Genomic DNA, 25904 nt, shown 5'->3' with positions numbered 1-25904 from the left:
TAGTCGTTTCCTTCGAGACATCGGATCCCTATATTTCTAGCCCTCTCGGAAGCTGGTCTCCCAAATGGAAGAACGATTTCAGGGTACATCAGACACGTCAATCCGAGTATACCTTCATTAACAAATGGCAATGCAATGATATGCATCAGGCGCGAAATACCTCACGTTACCTTACCAGTGCAAGACCTTTGTTCTACTTCATTGGACGTCGCCGCTGCGCAAGTGTGCATAGGAAACCGAAAACACAGTGTGGTGTATGTAAGTCCACGAAGGAAGGCCTCCATTGAGGCGTTCTTAAAGGACATTTGCATTCATTGCCCCTCGCCTAGAATAATCTGTGGGGACTTTACTGTACATCATTTGCTTTGGGAGATATGATTATAGATTTGCACGTCAAAGAACTTGTCGCTGCCACGGATGCTGATGATTTATGTGCGGCGAGCGATGGCAAACCTACTTTCTTCAAGCCACCAGATTCATGGAATGTCACAGACCTTGTGTTAAACTCTACAGACCTTTTGGTATCGTCTACAACGGCCCCAGACAGGATGGGCAGCGACTATTTCCCAGTATTGGCAAACATAATCGGATTTCATACAGCTGACCAACAATTCTGTACTGTGACACGTTGGGACACATACAGAGAAGTGTTGGATGAATCCCTTATTGAGTTGTTCAAACATACGTTGCGGAGGAAGAGAGTGGCTACTTCAGTGTTTAAACTTCCAGGTCATTTTCTTACTCATCACTTGTAATTAAAGAATCTCTACGCAGCGCGCAGGAGAGCGGACCCGGAAACTAATGAGAAAAAAGAGAAATTCTTCTGCGCAAACTGAATATAATAGAGTAGACGCTATCATCCTTTGTCTCACAAAAAGGTGAACACGAGTTAAATTGGCTGGTTTCTGTGAGAGCTTATTGGCGTTTACTCCCATGACAAGGATATGAAAAGTAATCAATAGCCTATCCGGAAAGATTCGCTGACACAGGCCATTCGAAGCACTTGCTTTAAAGCAAGGAAAATATTTACAAACCCTTGCAGAATATTTTGCAGATGTCTACAAATCCTGCAGATAGGCAGGAGTGGCGAACCCTCTGTCATGTCATTGATTCCATACGATGGATATGCCATTCACATCTTGTGAGTTGGATTTGGTGCTTAGCAAATTAAGAAGACGCTGTGCTGTGGGCCCCAATTATATCAGCACTAAGATTTTGCCAAACCGGCCATATCAGCAAAAACAAGCCCTTCTCGACATATTTAATCAGCTTTGGAGTACAGGCGAGATCCCAGAAGCGTGGAAGACAGCATGGGTGGCGCCAGTGCTCAAGTCTGGAAAAGATCCTGCGAACCTTGGCTCATATCGGCCAGAAAGCCTTATGCGTAATGCGTAAGAAAGTAGATAGAAAGACTAACATGTACCAGTTTAACTTGGTATATTGAACAAGTGCACTGCCACCATGTATGACCGGATTTCACCCACGATTGAGTGCGCAAGACAGTGTCTTGGACTTACTAAGCCACATCGAGCACCATCGCGTCGACGGCCTTTTGACATTCACCATCTTTTTGACGTTGCTAAAGCATACGACTGTGTGCTTCACACAGACGTCATCAACGGACTTAAAGCCCTGGATGACGCTGGAATCGCTCTTAGATTCGTCTATGAATTTCTCAGAGAAAAACACTTTCGTGTTAAGCTCGGAAATATAACGAGCGAAAGGCGACGCATTTACCTGGGCGTCCCACAAGGAAGTGTCCAACCTCCCATGCTTTTTGACGTTGCCATGGCCACCCTTGCAGACGCACTGAAGGTTAAGGGCACCATTGGACGGCAGATAAAATGTCCATCTACGCGGACGACATTTGCATTTGGATCTTAGGGTACCAACACGAATGTTTGGCCTGTATAGCCCAGGACGCAATCTCCGCCATCGATCATCACTTATCGATGCTTGGCCTACCTTTATCATAGGAAAAATTTGCCTTCGTGCTTTTCCCGAGATTGATGCTGAAGTCAACTCGCCTGTCGTTGAATATTAGAGGCCATCGAATTTGCCGTGCAGCTAGAGTTCGATTCCTGGACATCACCATCGAGAGCACGCTATTATGGCTACGCGCAGTTGAAAAAGCTGTGGCTGCATCAGTGCAAAGACTCAACGCACTTCGTCGCATGGCAGGTGCACATTGGGGACACAATCCTATCTCTATGCTTAATCTGAACGCTACAATGATAACGAGCCGCATTCTCTATCACCATCACCGAGCCCATTCTAGCACTTGAAAGCAGTGCACATAGAGGGACTTCGTTTGGCGATGGGAGTACCTCAGGCGGCTTCAAACAAGAAGGTTAGTAATCAAGCGGAGGCTCTTCCACTCCGCCTTTCGGCATCCCAGGCCTTGCTGACGCTGGGCGAGCCCCCGCAGGTGCGGCGCTTCTCCGGCGGTTATGAGCAAGAACTCGCTCGCAGTTCCATGCGGCACTTAACACCTTTCGATTTTTAGGATCGTAGTGGCCTAAACGGGGTCTTCTTGACCCACTATGGTACTTTTACGTTTCAACATGGCCAGAGCTGTTAATTAGAGGAGCTCGGATAACTTTTTTAGGAATGCGTTTAGCACTAATCTAAATCGATGTCCTTGAGATAGGCTGCCTATTTCTGTCTCCCCGAGAGCTGATCACGACAACAAAGGAGAGAGACAGAGAGACGGGTAGCACGTTGTAAAGTGATGCGGGAATCATAGCAACCGGTAGGCTCATCGCTCGTGCACGCCGACCAGTGCTTGTGCGTGTGTGTGTGCATGTGTATTTCCAGGGAGAAGGACACAACGAAGCGAGGGCTGTGCTTTCGAGATACAATGTGACATCAGCCATCACTTTAAGGTAATTCGCCGAGGCCGCGACCGAACATCGGCGTATCGGGCAACCTGACAGCTGGCCACCCTCAAATCGAATTTTCGGTGGCGGAGGTGTTCGTTACGTTTCAACACGGCTAATGGTGTTAATTATACGTTTGCCGCGAGGCAACACCCACCCATCCATCAGCGCCTACCGAGAACTCAACGAAGCGTTGACACCGACTTCTGACAGGTCCACAAAAGACCCCCCCTCCTCCCCCGACCCTCACCCCCCCCCCCCCACACACACACTGCTTGACAGCCTGAACTATTGATGAAGAGGGCCAACGTCAAATTCTACCGAAGAACTGCGCTGACTTTGAATTACCCGGGGGCTACCCTACCACCTATACCATAGCATAGCAGGAGGGGGGGGGGGTATGCTTCGGTGGTAGGGATGCTGCCGAGCATTGCGATAGCATGGGTGTGGTATCGCAACCGATTCGACGGTGATCGGCTGCGATACACTCATCAGATTCCCTAGTCAAGTCATCTAGGGAAGATGATGGTATTAAAAGCGGAGACGTTTCGTGCAGTGGGGCCTATGTGTCTTGATGTGAACTCGGATGTTTAGCTTACTCCTGCGTGGAGTGCGCTTCCGTAACTGTAACGGTGCAGCTAATGTCAAGTAAACCCTTTTCCTTCACTCCTACTACTGGACGTACTCCTCAATGGGCTTGGTGGATTCCTTGCCATAACGCCACCTCCAGCCGCAACAGACTCTGTCGGACGTTCCCTGCAGCCTCAGTGTACCGCACCCAGTGACGAAACGCGCCATTTCAACTGCCGAAGCAAAGTTTTTTGTGCTAGACCACTTGCGCACGGCGTTTCAAAGCCACCTACAAGTGTTCACAGACGGGTCGGTGTATGCACAGATAGCTGCGCAGTGGCATTCTGCATACCCTCCTTTAACTTGACATGGTCTGGCCGCCTGGATCGCGTAGTTTCGTCTAGAACAGTAGGAAGTGCCGCAATTACCACGGCCTTGCGATGACTACGCGCTTATTCCGCACGTGACATCGAGGTGTTGACGGACTCAAAGTCGTCGTTACAACGCTTACACTGTGGCCTACCTTGAGACAAGCTTACAAGGCAATCTCTGGCAATGATCAACGTTCTAATGATCATGGGATTTACTAACCGAAAATTTCAATGGATACTATCCCAGGTATGAATTGAACGAAATGAAAAATCTGGCGCTCTGGCACGCCTGGCACTGACATGTGTCCCAAAATCAAGAGCACCAGAGACGTTTGAGAACTCTAAGGAAGCAATCCGCATTCAGATGCAACCCACCATACTCCACACCAAGCCTGTGTTTTCCATGGACTTACTCGGAGCGAAGCAAGGCTGCTGTACCGCATCAGAACCGACTCCGCGTACACTTCGGCTCGATTATTCAAGACTGGACGATGCGCTTCCCTGCTCTGTGCCTTCTGTGGTGATATTGGCGACATCGAACATTTCTTTTCCGCAGTTCGACACAGAAAGATAAGTGATGGTCGACAACCTGCAAAAAAATGGTCTCTCGCACAGGAACATTGAAGACGTCGTTTCCCCGGAGGGCCTGCAGCTTTCAGAAAGAGAGTGCAACGACTGCTGATAGCCTTCATGCCAGACAAGGGGCTCTTCAACACCTGGTGACCTACATAGTGACACTCACAGGAGGCTCAGATGGAACAATTGCCGGCTATTTATGCCAGGCTAATCGCGCCTGCTGCACTATCACCACAACCACCACGCGGGTGCGATACGCGGGTTCGACATACGTGGGTATGCCAAAATTTCTCACCTCCTAAACGCGTTAACACGGTGTGTAGGCAATGTCATGGCGTCACACCGGCCCCACAGCACAGTTAAATTCCAGAACTTTCAAATTGTAAGCAATCCTCAGTAGTCTAAGAAGATTTAAGGCAAAAGTCATACGCTGTGAAGGTAATATTGTGTGACTTTTGTTTACGTGCTAGAGTTTTCGAAAATCCTGTGGTATAAATCTGTCAAGGACGTCAGACCTGGTTTGAGGAACTTTGGCAGTTGATAGTAAGCACCTACTTCCCCATATACGTCATAGGTAAACATCTAGCTACCTTATGGGAATTACGGCATCTAGCCAGCAGTCGAACAAGGGGAGGACAAAGTGACTCGTGAGCGCGAGTGGTGGTTCGAGGCTTGGCTGGGCGCTCTTGGGCGCGTGCGGCCAGGACGGGGGCCTGCTGGTGTGGACTGGGGGACCGCGCCGTTTCCACATTGGCGCCCGTGACGTGGGACCCTGGCTGCGTTTCGGGACGGACCATGATCGTGGGGAACGCGGGCGGCGCCCGTTCCACGGCCAGTAGTGACGCCCGCCTAGCCTGTTGCGTGACCACCTCCGCGGTGCGAGCTGCCGCTTTGGCGCTCGCTGAGGAGCGTTTCCGCCGGCTCCTCCTCTGTCACCGTCGTCCGGTCTGGCAGCCGGTCCTCGTTCCTCGACGATCCTCGTTCGGTGCAGCAGTCTGCAAGGTTTGCCCGCCGCCGGGAGTGCGGTGCCGTCACTGCAAGCCGCCGTGGTCCAGTGCCATCATCGTCTTCGCAGAGGGAGGGGCAGTATGGAAGCTCCGGCATCGGAGCCAGCAGTCTACTCACGTACTCACGTAAAGTGAGTAAGTACGTGAGTAAGTACGTGAGTAAGTACGTAAAGTAAGTACGTAAAGTAAGTAAGTAAAGTAAAGTAAGTAAGTGGAAGTGCTGCTAGCGGCAGATATTAGCGACAAATTTGTGGTCCATGTGTAAAGCAAGTCACTGTGGGCTTTACGAAGACAACTCGCTACTCACAAAGCAAACACCTTGAATGTGCACCCGGAGTTCCTGGAATTGGTAATTTGGCTGCGGCATGCGCTCTCCCGTCGTAAAATGGCTTGGGAAATATTGTTTTTTTCTTTTGTCCTACAGAAAACACGGCTCAATGAAGAATCATTCAGCATGCAAAAGAAGAAAACTAGCCACCCTATTCTTGACTATGAACAGTTCTTAGATTGCTCGTTTTATTTCCAACTACAGCAGGTGTTTCCTTAGCGTGGTCAACGCAGTCTTGGTCTGCTCTGTGCACAAAATCGTGCAGACTCTTTCGTCCCTTAGCGAAGACTTGTTTGCAGCGACTTGGCCTCCAAATCGCTCTTCACCTCCCGGTTCAAAGGTATCACAGAGTGCCGCTTACGAGGTTGGCGGCAGAGGAACGCAAGTAGAATCCTATCGGGGTCAGGGCTGAACCTAGGAAGGGGCGCTTTGGTAAACATAGCACAAGTTAAGCGGCATAGGACTGACGAGCACGTGCGTATACGTTAAGCGTCTAATTAACCCAGATATCACCGTCGGATGCGGGGAAGTAGCCGGATTCCCATTGCACATACGGCCATCTGGGTACGCCGATCGAAGGGGCTTAGTTGCTCAGTGAGCCGAAGTTCCCGGTCATTAAAGTCAGAGCAGATACGAAATTAAGCACATGGCTTGGAGAAACCTTTGGGGGGAAAGGCAGTGCCGCAGTTCCGACGAAGAAATTCGGAAAATGGCTTAAAATATACGATTTCTTGAAAGCCCCTAAAGGTTCCCAGAAAATCCGCAGGAAGAATAACAACCCCCATATTTTGCTACCAGCGCTGGACAGAAGCAGCGCAGGCTGATAACCCCCTTCCCCCCCCCCCCTTTTTTTTACGGCGTTGAAGGGAAGTATCGCTACTCTAAATAAATTGTTTGCGTTGTGGTGCGGTCTGTTGCCTCTTGGAATGAAAGATGCCACGTTGAAAATACGCATTCATTCGGAAAAAGAGTTCTGACCGTGCTGGCGATCCCATTACGCAATTTCGTTTGATGCTCTTGTGCTTCATGTCTGTCACCTTTCAGCCCTTTTCCGTTTACTGGAATTGCTGTACATACCGAGCCTTCCGTGCGCGCACAGAAAACAAACGAAAACAAACATGGGAAAACAAACGTTGGGCTATAATTCTTATACAATTCCCTCAACAATGGCGTCTTTAATAGCTACTGTGATTTGCAGAACAATAAGATCAGTCATCTAAGCAATCAGTTAATCTATGAATAAATATAATCATGCACTTGTAGAGCAACTCGTTCAACTGCAATGTCAAGATGTAATAGAAAGTGGATAGTTAGCACACAAGAGGTAACACTTACAATGTCGCCTGTGGGCTAATTATTAAGCAGAAGCACTTTCCACTAAGGAGAATATATTAAGAAATGCTGAGGAGGTGAGCACACGTATGACGCTGCCATTGATCTAACAAATTAAGAGCAACAGATTAAGCCTTGTGGTCCCTGCTCGTCTCTGTTTTCTTGCTGTTTCATCTCAATTGGCAGGAAATAAATCTGCTCCGAAAGTGACCCTAATTGTGTTCATATTGAACGTTTTGTTGCCTAAAGTTGAAGAAGCTTGAAAAAGTTGACAGTGATTTTCGCATACGCTAAAGAGGATGAAAGCGATAGCCCGTGAGCTCAAGAGACATTCATTACATTACTCGACATTTTCATTCGAATACGTTACTTCCTATTGTTTTCTCCCACCAAAGGTCATTGGTTCGAGTGTCCTAATTAACGGTATATTATTCAATTGTCTCTTAATTGAATTCGTCTTAATTGACCCTGAAGGTCGTGGGTTAGACTCTCGACCTTCACCATGTGAATTAAAATCAAACTTGGTGATACGGCCGGTTCGCCCATATCCATGTTGGGTGCCCGCAAAACCCGCAAATACACGCGCAGTGCCGCGCGACAGACCGCTCCAGGCACTTTCGTGTATTCGCGGGTTTCTTTCGCGCTCGGAAAAGCACGTTTCTGTAGCACGTAGCGAGCAACAGAAAGCTGTATCGGGAGTTTTCGATGTTTCTCTGCAAATTTATCATTCGCACTTTTCATCCAATTATAATATTTCTGAAGTTGATTAATTAATACTAATTATCTAATTAGGCGGAATGAAGAAAATCAGGGTATTTCTGACCGACGGCAAACAACATCCCCTTGGTTCTGTCCAGCTACATGGCATTTGCACATTTTTAATGTTTGGCTCAAGTTACGTGGGGCACCCTGTATAGGTTGTCTCGCACAATACCTTCGAGCATGTCGCTCTCGGCTAAACGCGTGGTCCTCTAAAGCTCGAGAAATGTTGGGTAGGTGACATCAATTACTGTTTGTAGTTTACACTAACCAGAAGAAAATAGCTCGTCCCTCACGGATGAGCTACATTTCCTGAACAAGGCGCGCAATGAATAGACCCCTATGTTATTCTCGTCTGCAGAACTGCTCTTCTCGCTGACGGCACAGTGCTTTTTGTGTGTCTGTGTGTGTTGCATACCTGCGCGTAGTAAAACATCGATGCATTTTCCTCGTATATGAATTTTGCGCGTGGTCATGCGAGCACCGGTTGCCGCTGTTACTCGTCCACCTTGCGCAAGGATGGCCTCGGTCGACCTAATGCGGCTGAAAAAAAGAGTACGAGCTCGTGCGTGGCGGTGAATCGGTGGCAAACGCAGATTTAGACGCGGCAAGTGAGCGTACTGCCTCATCTCTGACCTACACGAGCGATGTCTTGCGCAGTCAGACATGTTATACCCGCAATTGCTATTGCTAGGCCACGAGCACCCATTTCTGTGCCAGACAGCGCATGCTTCCTTTGATACCGCCCCGGCGCCGCGGCAATTAGGCGCTGCCCACCACGCGGAACAAAAGCCTCCGGGCCTCGACGCGCGGGGCTCGAGGAAGAAAAGGGGCCGAAGGGGGGCGGCCTGCGCTGGTGCGAAGAACAAGCGGCCCGATCACGACAACCGGCCAGGGCGCGCTCCGGCCGTGACCTAACGATGCCATTTGGAAACAATGCACTTCTTCCGATTGCCGTCGCAGAAAGCTGCGCGCAGCACGGGGCTATGGGCCGAGCTAGGGGAAGGCTCGCAGAATGGTATTTTCCAACGGTATGTAGGACGCCCGCGCCAGCACGCATGCAGCGCAGAAGACGGTGTGCTTATCGCATGGGAACGCAGAGCGGTGCCTTCGACGCGGATTCTGTTCATCATTATTCACCATCCACGTTAAGGAGTAGGGGTAACTGCTGTGGGTAAGTGCGGGAAAAAAAAAGAAGGCTTGGCAAGAAGGTGTCACCCATTCGTGGATAATTAGGAATTGAAAACAAAGTGTTTTACTGGGTCGAATCGATAGGCAAAAGCGTTAAAGCCTAAAAAAAAGGAAGGATTAATCCCCGTCTGTGTACGAGCAGCTTATCACACCCGCAATATATAGGGATGGACACGCTACCTCTGAACCGCATAAACGTCTCTGAGTAATTGATGCATATGCGGACAGCATTAAAGCAAAAAGCGAGGTTTTAAAGGCATTGCGGCTTCAGCGGGCCATAGCTGAGTTAACAGATGCAATGCCGACGTTTTATCTCCTTTTTATGACGTGTATCGTAAGCTTAGATAGGGCTGGTACAGGAAGGGTGGTGTGGCGACATTTTTTTTTAATATGACGTACCGGCCGTTCCAGGACATTTTTCACCTTCAGTGCTTGCGCAGCAAACTGTTTTGGTGAGGTCGCAATATCGGATTACACACGTAATAGAACTGAAGCTTGGCCCTTTTTACTGTATGGAGAATAATGAGAACTGGTTTAACTGAAAAAGAAAAAAGTCACATGGTGAGCTTTTGGAGAACAAACAGACTATATTTACGAAAGCGTCTACAACGCATCTTCGATGCGTAATCTCTCAGTCCGCGCTGGCCTGGTTTTCCAGCCGACAGACTTCCTCCGAGGTGGCAACCAGGGCCCTCCTCTCGTCTGTAGCCGCCGCGGGGCCTCAGCGGCAGTGGTGTTGCGCTGCTAAGCACGAATTCGCGGGTTGGATTCTGCGGAGGGAATCAAACGTGCGCGGGTGCATGCGCATGTGTTTTTATATAATAGTATAATAAGCGGAAATTGTAATTTATTAAACACAATAAGGTTCCCTGGCCTCGTGTTAGTCACCTGGCTGTCAGCATGTGTGAAGTGAGGAGGTCCAAGCGTAACTTCTGACAATTAAATTACCATTGGTTCTTGGCAAAAAGAAGTTTAGCAGGTGTTGCACTCTTGTAACACAAAAAGGCGAAAGCCTGCTGAGCATTTGGTAATACGTAAAGTTATACAATCGGCGTTAGGATTCTTTACAAGACGTGTTGGTAATGCGTTAAGTTATACGATCGGGTCTAGACTTCTTGGCAAACATAACGAGCCGCAATGGGAAGTGCACGTGTGATACTAAGGCGACCTCCTCACTAAGGCGCAGCGACACGCGCTTCTTCCGCAGTTGCGTACTTGCGCAGCCACCCTCGCCAGCCGCAAGAGCGTGCATGCTCCTCCATCGCTCGCCGTCGACAAGCTCCGCCGCCGCTCCGACTGTGACGTCAATGCGCACAGCGCAAAGCGCCCGCTGTTCAACGCAACGACACCTGGCACGACAGCAATTACTGAACTTAAAATTCGGTGTACACTTAAGACTGCTTACGTGTGGGAATACGAACGCATTAAGCCGTTCGTAGGTCTTGAAACGTCGTCAATGCGCCCATTTTATAGACTCGTGACGTGGCCGAAATGTACCATATTTTGTACCAGATCCAGACTGAAATGACCAAATTTTATTTTCAATGCCACTAATTTACTTTGTTTACAGAAACCTGCCCGATAAATGTGACGTCAATTCCTGCATTTTTGAAGCATTTTTACTATATGCGGCGTTGGCTATTTTTCGTCAATGCGCAGTTCGTCACCGTTGTCGGCGGCCACCAAGGTCACCGCCAACACGGAGACCTAAGGCTTTCGCCTTAAAGATACAGTGTGCAACGCTCATACTTTGCAGATAATTAAGCAAAGAGGCGTCACTCTGGTATGACAAATAGGTAGTCCTCGAGCATGGCTACGGAATACTATTTTGTTCTTGTTCAGTGTACACATTTCATGAAACAGGCCTCGCTAGCGCAGAGACCTCGACATAGCTTTTCAAACGAAGAGTGCCACTTGTATTTGTATTTAACACTGATGCAAACACGTTTCCACACATGTTACGAGGGAACAGTCCGTGGTCATCATGACTTAGTCGATGTGACGTCACCAGTCCGTGGAAATCTGTAGATCAATTCTTATGCGTTACAACACGTCAGTAATCTAGTGTGTTCAAAACACAACCGACGGTTCCCGCATTTTCGCACAAGACTGAGTGAAATGACTGATGCTGCTGCTGACGTGAACGGGCCTGTTTACAGAGAACCCCGAAGTAGCGATCGCCGTGATCTCCACGTGCGCACAGTGGCGAACGCTGAAGTACTAGTTTCTTCAAGTTACACAAGGGTAGGCCACTGATGATCACGTGCTGAAGAACTCCGTCCTCGATGTTCACCGACCTGGCACACATCGTCCGCCATGGCCGTCGCTGGGGCTGGCCGCCTGCAGAGCGAAGGGTGCCATCGCGATGGTCTCGGCCGAGGAGACCCCATTGCTGTCGCCGAGCATTCTGGCACGGCAGCAGACACGTTGTCCCGTACAACCGCCGGTGGACTCGAAATCCACGAGCACCGGCTGCTGAACGAGCGTCACGTGGGCCTCTGTCCCCTGGGTTGTTAGCTCGGGAACCATTGCACTCGTGGCCATAGCGGGGCTGACGTTCTTGGACGGACAGCGGCACACCTGGTACCTGAGCGCGTGCATCAGGTTCCGGTTGAACAGCAGGTAGATCCATGGGTTCACGCAGCTGTTCAGGCTGTTGAGCAGCATCAGGATTGTCACGACGGCGTCTGCGAAGCGAAGTAAGGAAATGGGCACAATGCTTCAATGGAAAGCAGACAGAAAGGAGCACGTAGAAGGTCGACGAAATCGGCCTAATGACCGTCCATGTCGGCCATGACACCCACTTCTAGAAGATACCACTATTATAGGTAGGGTTAAGCGTGAATGTGTAAAACTAATAATAGAAACAAAGCAGATCCTCTCGGCCGCTGACCAATGCATCAGCAAACCGTCACTGTCATTGTCCGCGAGAGAGTGGGATTACTTGCGCATGGCATGAAGACTGAACTGCATTTTCCATATGACATTTAGATTTTCTTGTGTTTTCCTGTTGTACTGCCTTTAGATTGTTTCCATAGCGTCATGTACAGTCACCAGCAAAAGTTTGCAGTATGCAAGAGCGCGTGGCAAAGCGACCCTCCTTCCCTTCTAGCGGTGAACTCCTGGTGTCGAGACCGACGCCTGCACGCATGCTGGTCCCTCCGAGACTGCAAGCGTGCATGTTTCCGCGCTTCCTTTTTGCGTATCCGGCGATATCCGAATGTAGCCGCGAGGTATCCCTCTTGCGATATGCGCCGTGGCGGCTTCGACGGGCAGAACTTCGTTTATGCAACGGAAATCAATTGTCCCCATTTTCGTCTTGCCGGTCTCCTTCTATAGAGCGTGTATTCTGCCACGCTCTTCTGCGGTAGAACGCACCGTTCGTAAATAGAAAGAAGCAACGAAGACTGGCCACAAGAAGGTGCAGCCCAGAAAAAAAAAATGACTTGTTGCGTTCGCCACCGGGCCGGCCCTATGCGTCAGCGCGCGTGACTCGACAAAAAGCGGCTGCAGTGGCGCCCGCAAGTTCACGCTTCTAAACACATTTCGCACAGTTTCACCCGTCGAAGCCGCCACAGCACATATCACAAGATGGCTACCTCGCGGCTACATTCGGATATCGCCGGGCACGCAAGGAGGAAGCGCGGAAACATGCACGCTTGCAGTATCGGAGGGACGCGCATGCGGGCAAGTGTCGGTCTCGACACCAGGGGTTCACCACGCATAATTGCATCCTCATGGTTGATATCATAGTGTGAACATGGTGGTTTGGGGGTATAAGTATGACCGATCCCGGAAGTAAAATTTTCGTTGTTGATAGTTGGCGCTTGTCTTCGTCTTCGTTTTGTCTTGTGTCTTCGTTTTGTCGCGCTATACACATACGTTTCAATGATGACCGAATGAAGTTCTAGGGCTGTTTAGTGTGCGCCACTGCCTTATCCTTTCTTTGAATACCCTCCATGTTTATTGTTTGCCTTGGTTTTCTTTAACAGATCTGTAGGCTCTCGTACACTCGGTTGGTTTTGTTTATTTGTTTACTGAAGTGTCGTGATTGGTCTTCGCAACACGAAACAATACACATTGAAACGATACGCTGAAACTCTAGGGTTGTTAGCAAACTCTCGAATTTATCCAACAAGTGTCCAAGGAGATGTCGAAAAGGTTTCTCTTGCACTGTATATATCTTATTTGCATGGACGGGTTCGTAGAAATCGCATGACACAAACACCATATAAACTCGTCCGAGTGTCAAATCCAGCCCACGCAGCATCTTCCACGAGTGACGCAAGGACAACCGAAGAAAGCAGGCTTTCAACTTGCCCAGTGTTCGATGAAAAGAGTAGTGCCAGGCGCTCCATAGAGATAGTTGATGAAAATCGAAAAAGCCGATGAAAGAGAGAAAAAAAAAGATTAGTGAAAAAAGAGCGAGATAAGCGTGGGACGAGATACCGCAAGTCTCCGTCTCGCCCTTGGCGTCCAACCTGAATGAACCCGTACATTTGGGCCCAGGCGCGTCGTGTTTATGACGTAAGGAACACAGTTGATTGAGTGGTTTTTCTTCCATCACGCTGTCACCGATTGCGCCGGTGACGCACGAGGACTCCGGCTAAGTGGGTTGTGAGCGTACACCCTTCTGTGGAGAAGCAATAACGGCACCGAAGTTCGGTGCCGTTATGGTTCGGTCAACCGAAAAAGCCGCCCAGGCAGCATTCGATGGCACAACCGGTTGATCAGAGACGGTGGCTAGTACGAAGGAACGACAATCACTCTAATCTTCTTTCTGAGTGAATTGCTGCGCATATTGAGCTACGGCACGGGGTTGTGTACAAATACGCCGCTAAGCTAAGCATGAGTTGCACCAGAACTCCCGAATTTAGCATTCAGATGTGGCTGCATGAAGTCGGTGATATCACACGCGCCCTGCGTATCCAGAGCCCAAATTCTGCATATTCTATGCGTGGTTCATTGTGTGTGTGTGTGTTCGAGCATACTGTGGAGTTCTACCGATCTTTAGGTCCCCTTTACCCCTTCCCCAGTTGCAGAGTATCCTACCGGGATCAGCCGGGCTAACTTTCCGGCCTCTCTTTTATGACTTGTCTTTCTCTCTTACATGCATAAAGTATTCCACACACTAGGAAGTCAACGAGGAAAATCAAGAGAATGGAGGAGCTCGATTAACAGCTACGTGTAGTCAACACATATTGAAGCCAAAAAAAGAAGCGTGGAGAAAATTTATAGTGCTTCTTATTTGAAATGGTAGAAATATTAGGTAACAAGGAAAGGGTAAGAACATATACCTTGGAATTTGTTCTTGTACAGAACAGCGCCTTACAAGAAGGTCATTCAAGGGCACTAACAAGAAGGGTATTGATTATAGCCGGAACAGCGTCATTTAGAGTTGACGTGGCGTAGCGTGCAAAATTGCTCTAGTGAGTAACATTGACTGCTCTGAAATTTACGGTGACATGTGTATATGTACAGGACGCCCAATTAATAGTTATATTATAAACTCATACTTTGGTAATACATCCTGTTCTTCTCCGTTACTAAAACGTGACAATCCTTATGCAGACCCCTCAATATATATGAAAAATTTGTGAATACGGCTTTCGAAACATTTGTAGGCAATGAAAAAATTTTTAGGTAGCAAGCTGTAAATTATTAGATCGCATTTTTTGGGCTTTAGACGGTTTAAGAGATCCAATATATAGAATTGTGATGTCTGTTGTTGGTCTAAACTGACAAAGACAAGCTTGGTGGTTCACTTATATTTATTTGTTTGTCTCGACCAAATTTAGTCAACAATTTCAGGCCCTAAATGAAAAGTCTGTTTTCTACAATTAGCATGATTCAGCTTTATATGCAGCAAGTATTACTCAAATATATTCCGCGCTTGGGAATTAGGAGCATCTCTACTTTTCATGTGCGCTTTACTAAGGAAATCGAAGTTGGTGCGGAGGGCCTCAGGCCCTCTTAAGGGACTTGGGAGCGAATATATTGCTAATAATGGCAATTCTTCACTCACATATAGAATGTGAAATTCTTTCAAGTGCGATTTGCTTTTTTCGAGCAAACGACGATGAACATTAAACACACGTTTCCCTAAAATTCTCTCATTCGTTACTTTTCGTTTAACTAAAAAGGATGCTGCATCGAGAAAAATCAGTGCGAGCAAATATTGAGAACTAAGCGTTTATGACCAACAAAATTAATTTCATAGGCTCTATTTACTCGAAATTGGTCAATTTGACTGTATGCATAATATTGCACAAATCCACGTTGTACCGGGATTTTTTTACTGTATTGATTCTTTAGCGATTGCAATAAACTGCCAGTGCTTAGTTCAGTGCTTGCTCTGTGTCCTTCTCTTTGTTGTGCTGTACAATTTGCGGGGCTGTCATTATAACCTGCTCAGTAAGTCTTGCATTCTTTCATAACATCTATTTGTTTATTTCTTGCTTTTTTGTCGGTGGTGCGCCCAAGTACAGTCAAACCTCGATATAACGAACACGCATATAACGAATTATTGAATATATCGAACTCTTCCGAAATATTTTTGTCAAACACATGTATTTTTAACTTCCTATAGCGAACGCGGCTTGGCATAAAACGGATATAACGAACTTCACGACGCCAAGCCCTACCTCACTTTAATAGCAGGCGGCAGGCTTCGTTTCACTACAAGTGTGTTTTGCGGCGCAGCAAACGTCATCGGGAGATTTAAAACCCCAAGATGCATGAAAGAGTGCCGCGTACTCCCCGTAGAGTATGCTTCCAGCAAGAAATATTGGATGACGCGTGAACTTTTCACAAAGTCGCTGCTTGCTTGGGACTGCGAGCTTGTGCGCGAGGCTCACTGCTCAGGCTGACCCTGTAGACGATGAGAACATTCTGACTTCACAAGAAGCACTTGCTGCGTTGGATTTACTGCGCCGCCACTGCAGTGCTATTGAGGGCAGTGGGTTCGCCCTTGTTGAGTGTTTGCAAACTGTGGAACACGGCGTGATACGGAATGCGATCATCACCAAGAAGCAGGCCGCGATAACGCAGTTCTTTGTGCGTAAATAATTGAATGTGACCCAAGTAAGCATCGTTCGAGTTGCTGTGCCTTCTCTGATTGAATTTTGCTCCTCTTGCATGTATTTTTTACGAAATTTTATATTACGAATTATAGATATAGCGAACTAATTTCCGACTTTTTAACTGTTCGTTATAACGAGGTTTCACTGTATCAACTAAAACACGTGTTCACTTCGGTGCGCTTAAAACCTGCGTGTGGGTCGTGTCAAATCGCACAATCCAGCGATCCCTTCTTTGTAGTGACAGAAGCTGATCTCCAAGGTCATTACTTTACAGCAGGTGTCGGAAGCATTCACTGGAGCTGGTAACACGCCATAGCCACCATGCCTCGGGCAACACCAATTAGTGCTTCCCTGAAGGCCGGCTCTATGTGTAGCCCGTCCGGCTTCTTCATAGCTCGACTCTTTAGGCAGACACAAAAGAGAGCCTGACAGCTCGAGCTGTTGCATAAGTGTGCGCAACGTAGCAGCTCGTACACGTTCTCACGCGTAATGCATGGTGCCGAAACACAGCCAGTTAGCTCACGCAGGAACTGGCCTCCCTATGGCCTCCCCTATGCTGGCTACCGTGCACATGCTTAGTGGCTGCTCACTTGATGTTTTTGTTGGACTGATCTTATAACAAATGTTAGAAACGCGAACGATTTTCACTGCTGATAAAATATTTCTCTTCTGCGCAAGGGAAACTTTGCTATTACGGAGCACCGAAAGCTACAATAAGGCTATTACGCACTGAACATAGAAAATGGCACCCCGCAGCGTCCCCGACATTACCGTATTGTAGGTTGATTCGGTGACGCTGTTCCTATGGCAAAGTGCTACAGTTCAGGTCCACATTTGGGAGTGGCCTGATTGAATCCTGATCTCTCATGTCTGATCCAATTGAGCACGTCATTTTTTATTTAAGTTCCTGTCTCTTTGGTGTATACATCACTGTAAGCACTCCGAAAACACTTCTTTCCGTCTTTCAGTCTTGCTTTCGAGAAGACGCTAACAGAAAGCTGCAGCAAGAAACCAGGCTATCGCCGCTGTCCAAACACTGGACAAATGGGATGTTCAATAATTCTTCGATCGCGTATTTGCCCCTAACGAGTGCAAGGCAGGACATGTTGCAGTGTTTGTTCAGACAAAGGCTCGGGTTTCGGCGCACAAGTGTCCTTGGATCTGAAAAAAGACGATCTTTGTGAGCACCTCCCTTCTGTCGCTGCTGGCTTTCGAGAGAATAAGGGCTGCAATATACTGTACTCCTCGCGCACACGGCTGGGAGGGGCAGGGGCGCGTCTCCGACAATTAGTCACCTGGCAATTGCGGCTCCTATGCGTCGTGCCGCTCTCTGAGTCAGCATCCCTACAGGGTGTTTCACCGAACGCTTTCAAACATTTGAAAAAATTGCCTCCGTCAGATAGCACACTTCTACGCCATGGGCTGGTCTGCTCGAAGAGGCGGGCATGCATAATCGACTATTTAACAAAAAGCACTAACTAAGTTTATTACTAATTATCCTATGGCACATATTGCAATTTACAAATTCTAGCGTGTGAGACCGGCAAGGCATAAACGCTTGAAGATAATTGTGTGGATGATACGATTTACGATTGACGCCGTCAAACTTGCGGTAAAAGTGCACTGTCGTTTCACTTTCTTTGTTACCAAAACGTAATTTTATGCACTGAAGCACAATAGTAATGGGGACGCCAATTCATTTCTACGCCAAGTACGGGAATTAATATCTAGAAACTGGTGTATACATTCAGACAATTAGTTCCAAGTGGACACACTTTGCGAACTCCCCGGTTAGAATTTTTGTTAATTAGTCGATTATGTGTCCTTATTGCAGGAGTAAGGAGACTGGGAAGGATGAATATCTTGTCCGTTTTAGGGAGAAACAATGAGGTGGAGCTGTCAGCAGCGCTATGATGACATTCAACACTGCTTAGCAAGGTTTCGATTATATGAACGAAAATGGAGGGCTTACAGCGCGCTTGCACTACCCGCCACGCAGGCCGATTTGATTCTCTCTAAGCCCGGCAGCAAGGGCAAAGACGACACCGTTGGAGGTTACCCCGTAAATAAATCACAAAATGGCACGTGTAGCGAGGCCGCTTCATAGAATATAAAGCGGTGAAGCTTGTCGTATGGGCTATGGCGGTATGTGTGTAGTTTATTGAGGCGGGTTCAGCTTTGGCGACGTGACGTGGCCATTTTAAATTTTGTCAGCGCAACACAAATTATAGCTGTTTTTGTTAGGTCGACTGTTACTCTGACGAATATAAGTGATAAAATGATAAAATAAAGGAAAAGACATTAAAAAAAGAAAGGAAAAAAAAGAAAAAAGGGGAGAAAAAAAAGAACATAACAGGTGATTTGAACCCTTGGATGGTGCCCGGAAAGATAGCTCAGTCGGTTGGTTCGTCAAGCCCCAGGTTACTTTCAAGCGCCATAGTTCCTGCTCCGAGCCTCATACTTACGTGGAAATGGACTGATGTTGTCCGCGATGTTGTCCGCGATGGAGTTGGAAGGCATACTTTCTTGGAAAAAATGGCCGCCCGAGGAGAAGAGCGAACTCGAGCGGCTCTAGAGACTAGGAAAACTGCCTTAAAATATTTAGACTTGGGGGGAAAGCTTCGTTAACAAACTATAACACGGCAATCAGCACTCGAATACGACGTGAGAAAATTATTGAGACGTGGAAAATTCCCTTGAAATAAATATGGTTTGCGAGACAAATGCTTGTAAGTATTGAACCTCTTAAAAGATGAGGGGGGAAAAATGCTCTTATCGAGAGGGCATCGTCCGCACGAGACCACCACCAGGCACCATACTGAGACGTGGAGGGCTCTGTGAATTTAGGTGAACGTTAATGAACCCCGGGTGGTCAAAATTTGCTGCGTCTCTCACTACGGCATGCCTCATAATCAGATCGTGGTTATGGCACGTGAAACCCCATAATGTTTTTTTTCTGGAAGCCTGCCGGTACACTTACGAGCCGCCTCGCTACTGCTGCCGTTACCGGAGATAAGTGTGCGCACGTGTATAGGGAACCCTTTCCTAGGAGCAGTTGGCTCTACAGGAACGAGATGGCACTGTAGGCGGCGCACCGCCAGTTGCCTCAACGAAAGCGGACAAATACGAAATAATTACCGCTTCTGTCCTGCTACTGTGCGATCAGCTGCAGGAAATGCAACTGGGTGGTCGCTAACGCACTGTTCTCCATTCGTGCTGCAAAATGTGGAATAGCAAATGGAAGAGGCGTGCAGTAGTTGGCTGCAAAAGTAGTCCGCGACTGCTTGTACTTCGGGCCTTTCGCGATGCACGGCTTTCCTCGAGGACAAAAGGTACACACTCCGCTAGCGTTGTATTTTCTAACGTCTAAAGAAAGCACCACTGGAACGTCGACAAGATTGAGTATCACTTCTTACACAGTGACAGAGGAAGTAGCCCTGCTTCCTGGCATAGTAAGTTTACCGCACGTTATCTGCACATGTCATCCACCACAATTAACATGCGAAATTACACCAACTCTATCTCCAACTTAACAAGAATAAGCGAATGAGCGCGCACTAGAATCAGTGAGCCAAGCATAGGTGACGGTGACTACGCCGCGAACACAGGAATTTAGGACGCTGAACATTTCGTGACGATCGGTAATACGCCTTTGCTACAAGGTAGTACTAAGTACAGAACATTCACGTTCCAAGCTTTGTGCGCTGAAAGAACAAATCACACTGACCCTGATTTAATTCAAAAGTGGAGTGTTTCGACAGGTTCATAGAATAAATTTTTTGCCCGGCGTTCAGTACAAGCATCGCACACGCTGCTCATGGCATTTGGACAAGGTGCGATGAGCCTCGAAAGCGCTTACATGTCCTCCGAAGCTCTGGTGAAAGCTTCGTATAGTCCACCTAGTCATCGTCAACGATTTCTGCCGAAACAGCGGTTTGCCGAGTCACACCAGCGTTGTGCGCATCCATTGTAAGCATGGAGGCAGCTGAGGCAAGCAGTGGCATTGTGACCACGTAATCAAACATGGCGGCATCCACGGGATTATAGTAAAAAGAGTCTATAACTTAAAAAAAAAATTATATATATGTACTACGGCCCAGGCCAGTGCCTCATTTACAGTCTTCGTACATTTCACTGCACAACTTATGTGCACACATTGCTAAATAAAAGCTCCATTTCATAAAATGTATTATTGCCGTGAAGCTAATAAACAAGACCAATTGTTTCGGAGAACATGTAAGACCGTTGCCGGTTTCCGCATCCCAACAGCGCCCCAGCTCACACTGCTTTGTAGTTGACATATTTACTATCTCAGGGGTAAGCCGGTGTTCTTCATCCATACTTCTATTCGTGCCAAGCTCTCTTTGATTCTTCCCCTGTATTTTACTTTAAAGAATAAAATAAAATAAAAGAAGACTCGCCACCGTGATAGAAGTGAAAACAACTTCGCAGAAGCCACTCAATAGGATTAAGATTGAGGAGTTACAAATGTATTGGCTCCAGTAGAGATCGTGCCAAAAGGGAACAATAGGTGCTTTAGTTTCCCAATTGAAAAATAACGTTTTCTTTTCGTAACAGTCCGTTGTGTTTTCTTTCTTCGGGGGGTTCGTCCTCATGTAATTGAAGCACACTTCCCAATTAATACGTAGCACGATGCGTGATTTAATGTCCTTTTATGCACTATATTTTGTACACGAGGATTTACGGCTCGCTTATAGCTTACTAGTTACTACATGTTACCTCTACATCCCTGGCAAAAGAGCTAAATGTACACATTACGCTATAGAGCTCTGTGCAGAACACCTTTCGGAATTCTTTAAGTATTCCACTTGCCTTAAAACCTGTCACACAGGAGAGGCTAACGGTAGGTAGATTAACAGTTTTTTATATGCAACGTTATTTTGAGCGCCTCGCTATTAGTTTATTAACAAACTTGATTAGTAGTTATGTATCTGTTTTCGATAAGCACGTTGTCTATTGACCAATAAACATAGCTCTAGAGCCACCATTCTTTCTCTTCTTCTTGCCGGGTGTTATTTCAGTTTAGAAACTGAATGAGAGTTATCCAAGTTAATTTTTTTCATTATTTACGTTACGAAGCGGAGATCATACTAATGGAAAGCCCATTTTCCACCACTTCCGCAAATGTAATCCATGTTTCATGCATGGTCTGCTCTTCACCGTAAACCAGTAATAGAAAAGCACTTTAGGAACATGCTCAGTTCCAGCTCCCGCATTAGGGTCATGGTATCCCACTTTTCTTGTGCGATATATGCGAGTGCAACCCAGCGCGAAAAGAAAAAAAGAGCGGCAGGTTCAACGAAACGGACGGAAACGGCAGTCTGAGCGCAAGAATGCTTAGGCTGACACTCGCTGCACACGTCTGTTCTCGTTTTGAATTTTTGGTTACCTTGGCTGGCTTGGTTGAAGCTGCCTAGCTACTCAGCCCCACCATCCTATTTTTTTTTTTGCCTGTGTTCTGGTGGACTACAAAAGGATCATTTACATAAAATCGGAACGGCGACGCGGACCTGTGTTAGCTGCGCCGGAGAGAACGGCGACAAAGGCACGAAAATGGCGATGAAGATGACGTCATCACAGGATGACAAGTGACGGTGATAACGACGAATAGGTGATGAAGACGGCACAGACATCATAGAGACGATGGCTTGAACGACGACAGCACGAGGGCGGCGTGAAGATCGCAATGAGTCCTGCATCAAACGATGCGTGAGCAAAAGGGAAGCTTCATCTTCTTGCAAGTCCTATGAAGGCATCGTGATCAAAACTATGGATGAAGATATGTAAGGCGAGCGCTGATATTTAGGGCAGACAATATTAGTGTTAATCTGTAGTGCTTGTGAAAGGCTTGTGAGCACTAGAAGACTGGCTTTCAATTGTGTATAGGCATCACTATGAAGAATGTCACATTTTATTTTTGTATGCGTTCTAATTATTTTGGAGTGACTGCGCCGTGTTTAGATGTCAACTATTAAATATCTGAAGTATTTCACTTCACCTTCCTTCATTATTTAATAAGTCAACGTTACATATCATTTCCGTTCTTGGAACGATATATAGATTAGGTAACCACGCTTTTAAGCATACTTCCAGGAATACGCTGACATATGAACAGACGAAATTGGAAACAAATACGAGTACATTGCCGGTATCTATGACTGTCAGAAGCAATATGCCAATCAACTCCATATATCTCTTAAGACGCAGATGCAAAGATAGCTTGCCACGCAGACGGCTAGACATTTCAAGATCAGCGAATCGAACATTGAATTAAATAGCAAGAACAGGGATCAATGCGATGTCAGACATCAATATTATTGCTATAAAATCAATAATTTCATTCATTTCTGAAGCAGCAGATAGGCAGACCCTTACTCAGCTCAAGAAACTAGGCGCAGCCCATGATAAAGAGCCCACAGAGGTGATGCAGGGTGTAGACATACACTTGACACTGTCAATATTGTAGATAAGGAAGAACACAATAAATCTCTAGGAATCAAATATTGAAAAGTAACTTCACAAGCTACATACTGCACATATTGAAACCGGGAAATAAATGTCTGTGAGTGACATAATCACTGAATACGAATACCGAGGCTAGCGCGAGTATCCAGATAATAGCTTGCAAATCAGCGGTCTTTGTGCATTGGTTTTGTTTAATTTCTTTCCCCGCAATATCTGTTTTTGTCAATAAAGGAGAATACTGCGTAGGATGAATATTCCAGTATGTTCGCTTATGTTACGAATTAATTATTTATTCAGTTATTTACGCTGACTAGGAAATAATTAAATAATGAACTTTCTTAATTAAGGAGTGCGTAATGATTATCGTACATTGTCTGGTGTCGGCCGCTGTTATGACTCAAGCCAAACAAAAATTGTCATTGTTTTTCATAATTTATTTTGAACACCTTTACAGATGGTAGCCCTCACTGGAACACCTCGTACATCGGCCTCCCTTTAACCTAGTGGTAGCATAATATCAAGCATCTTGTCCGCAAGGGCCCACCCTCTGCTCTCAACTCGGCAGGCTCGGTATTTTAGATTTTTTTAGGGAAGTAGGCAACCTTAACTATTTCCACGCAGCAAGAGCAGAGCGTGGATACACTGCGGAAAGGGAAGCGTTCAGCGAGCTAAATGTATATAGACCGGCATAAGCCAGCTCTAAGCAGGCGCAGTGCGAAATATTCTTATTACGGTACGCCTAAGCCATTAGATGAGGACCAAATAAACACGAGTATACTAGGCCATATAGGCACTCGAATGTCGAACGGCGAAAGAACGGAAAATTCGGAAAAAAATCCGCCACCATAGGTTTCTGCGTCGCATTTACATACGTGGTTACAAAGACGGCGCCGAATAAAACAACACACGAAGAAGGGGAACATGAGACAGCACGTGTTCCCCTTCTTCGTGGTCCCCCTTTTATTGTTTGCTTTCCTCTCTATCAAATCGCCTTCGTGATGGGGAATCCTTCAGGACGCATATCTTAATTGTAGTGCGTTTAAGAGATGCTGAGTTCTCACAGCCATAGAAGTTGACTAGAATAGGAAGAAACCGCCAATTCAGTGTTATGCCCATTGAGCAAAATTGGCTCGCATTCTACCGCCAGGCAGTTGCTGTGGAACTGCTTTAGATACCAATACCTAGAGCAGAAATAACTGTGGCCGAGTATCACATCGTTGAAGACTGGGTCATAGCAATACCGCTTCTTTCTACCTACACCGTTTCTTTTTACCTTGGAGCTTGCAACTGAGGTGGGCATCCGCCGTCGTATGTGATCTCCTTACCTGAACCCCTGCATCTTGTAAGGTTAAACAGCCATCCCGTTTCTTAACAACACATTTTCATTCAGTCGTATACGGCCGCTTCGGCGCTGCGGGACAGGCTGCGGTTCTGGCAGTTTTCTTGCCGGCATTCGATGTCGACATTCCCCGCAACAAATTCCCGCCGCCGGCCACCGCCACTGCCATTGCTTATTACGTCTACTGCCTGAAGCGATGGCATTCGAAGGCCGCCATCCGCCGTGTGACAGGTTCGTGTTGGGAACTGAGCTTTCTTCCCTCCATATTGAGAGCTACACTACACGCAGCTACACTAAAAATCTCTGCCAAGTTAATGCCCAAGATCTGCGGCCGCTGTTATTCGAAGGAAGGGCCAGCCACTCACCACGGAGGGGACAAATGCGGCAGAAAGTGCGGCGGGTGAGGCCGGAAGTGGGCAGGCTCTGCTCCATTATGTGTGTCTAGCTGATGCCGTTGTTTATGTTTCTAATACTGGAGTCCTGTGGGAAACCTAACCATAAACTGCAGTCTTGGAAGCCAATCTAACTACCTCCAGGTAATATAACCCCCAGGTTTAATATAAATACAACAACAACAGTAAACGAATAAATCTTAGCGAAAGAAAGCAGCATTAAGAATGGAAGCTTCCATTTGCGAATTGAAAGCAGCTTCCGTTTGCTTTTGATACAATTTAGAGAATTACGTACGATGATACGCCGATAATCTGAAAACGAGTAGGCATAAAGAAATATATTTCACGTTTTTCTGAATATAATCGCTGCAGAATCAAAAAGCTATATAGCCTTCTTTCTATTCACTCTATACATCACTTTTTACGCTCCAAATTTAACTACACAACCCTACGCAAATAACTGTGCGTTACTCACTGGTCCATGAATTGCCGTAGTCAATCTCGGGGCTCCAGTGCATCCACATCTGCACGCAGATGAAGGGCGATGAGCAGACGATGTACAGCAGTATAACCACGATGGTTATCTTGACGGTTTTTATCTTGGCCCGGGACAAGCCGCGCACAGAATGGCTCCGGGGACCCATAAAGCTCACCGGCTTCGCTTTGTGCGGACTGACGTACGGCGTGCCACAGCTGGTCGAGGCCCCCTTGAAGCGATAAGCGCGTCCAACCATGCATGCCGCTTCTGCTTCAGAATTACGCCGCTTCAGGTACACGTTCCTCCAGATGGTGCGACATATCGCGACATACGTGAAAGTCAGCACCAGCAATGGCACGAAAAAGACGGAGACGCCGTACCAGGTGACATACGCACGCAGGCCCCATGGCTCGACGTACGTACCCCAGCAGTCGTGAACGCCAGGCGAAATTTCGTGGTAGCTGAAGATAAACAGCTGCGGCACGCAGCACAAAAGCGCCACAATCCAGGCGACGGAGATGAGTAGCTTGGACTTTGTAGGCGTCCAGGAGCAGTTAGAGAGGGGGAAACAGATGGCCTGGTAACGGTCTATTGCCGTCACGACAAGGACGTAAGAGGATAGGTATGGTCCCAGAAGCTGTCCAAACTTGACAAATTTGCAGGCAATATTTCCACCTCTAAAACGGTAAGTCGCGTCCCAACCGAGTTGTGGCAGCACCGTCAAGAACGCAGTGGTCAAGTCGCAAATGCAGAGCTGCAAGAGGAAGTAGTACATTCTCGTCATCTTCGAGCGCCGCGCTACCAAGGCAGCTAGGACGCAGCCGTTGCCGGCCACGGTGAACGTGAAGATCAACGCGAGCACGCCGAGCTCCACTCGCGCCAGCGATTCGTCGCGGCTGCCGGCCCACGTTGTGGCATTGACCGGTTCCGCAATGCTGTCCGTAGAAGGCTGCACAGGCGGCGTTGAGAATGGTGCCTCCTGGTTCACCGCCAACTCCATGGCGGTGGTTCAGTAGCGGATGAACTGGAAATGAGAGGAAAAAAAGAGGTTATGCAGACTCAACGGCATGTATAAACTTATACGTGAGGAAAAGCTTTAGTCGACCATTTAATG

At 47.3% G+C, this 25904-nt stretch overlaps 2 protein-coding genes across 2 annotated transcripts in view; one reads left to right on the top strand and one right to left on the bottom strand.

Annotated features, from left to right (window-relative positions):
* The window catches only part of LOC135903884 (kin of IRRE-like protein 3), a 612412-nt gene that overhangs the window by 140847 nt on the left and 445661 nt on the right, over positions 1-25904 (top strand). The window lies entirely within an intron of this gene.
* The window catches only part of LOC135903870 (oxytocin receptor-like), a 65794-nt gene continuing 50493 nt past the window's right edge, over positions 10604-25904 (bottom strand). Inside the window, exons 4-5 of the mRNA XM_065434289.2 lie at positions 24788-25814; positions 10604-11700 (exon numbers count right to left, since the gene is read on the bottom strand). Coding sequence (XP_065290361.2) covers positions 11303-11700; positions 24788-25790 — 1401 coding nt within the window. The 5' untranslated portion in view covers positions 25791-25814 and the 3' untranslated portion in view covers positions 10604-11302. The remainder of the gene's footprint in view (positions 11701-24787; positions 25815-25904) is intronic.

The sequence above is a fragment of the Dermacentor albipictus genome, chromosome 1 (genome assembly GCF_038994185.2).
Source record: "Dermacentor albipictus isolate Rhodes 1998 colony chromosome 1, USDA_Dalb.pri_finalv2, whole genome shotgun sequence".
In the NCBI taxonomy this organism is placed as follows: domain Eukaryota; kingdom Metazoa; phylum Arthropoda; class Arachnida; order Ixodida; family Ixodidae; genus Dermacentor; species Dermacentor albipictus.
This window is presented reverse-complemented; position numbering and strand designations above follow the sequence as displayed.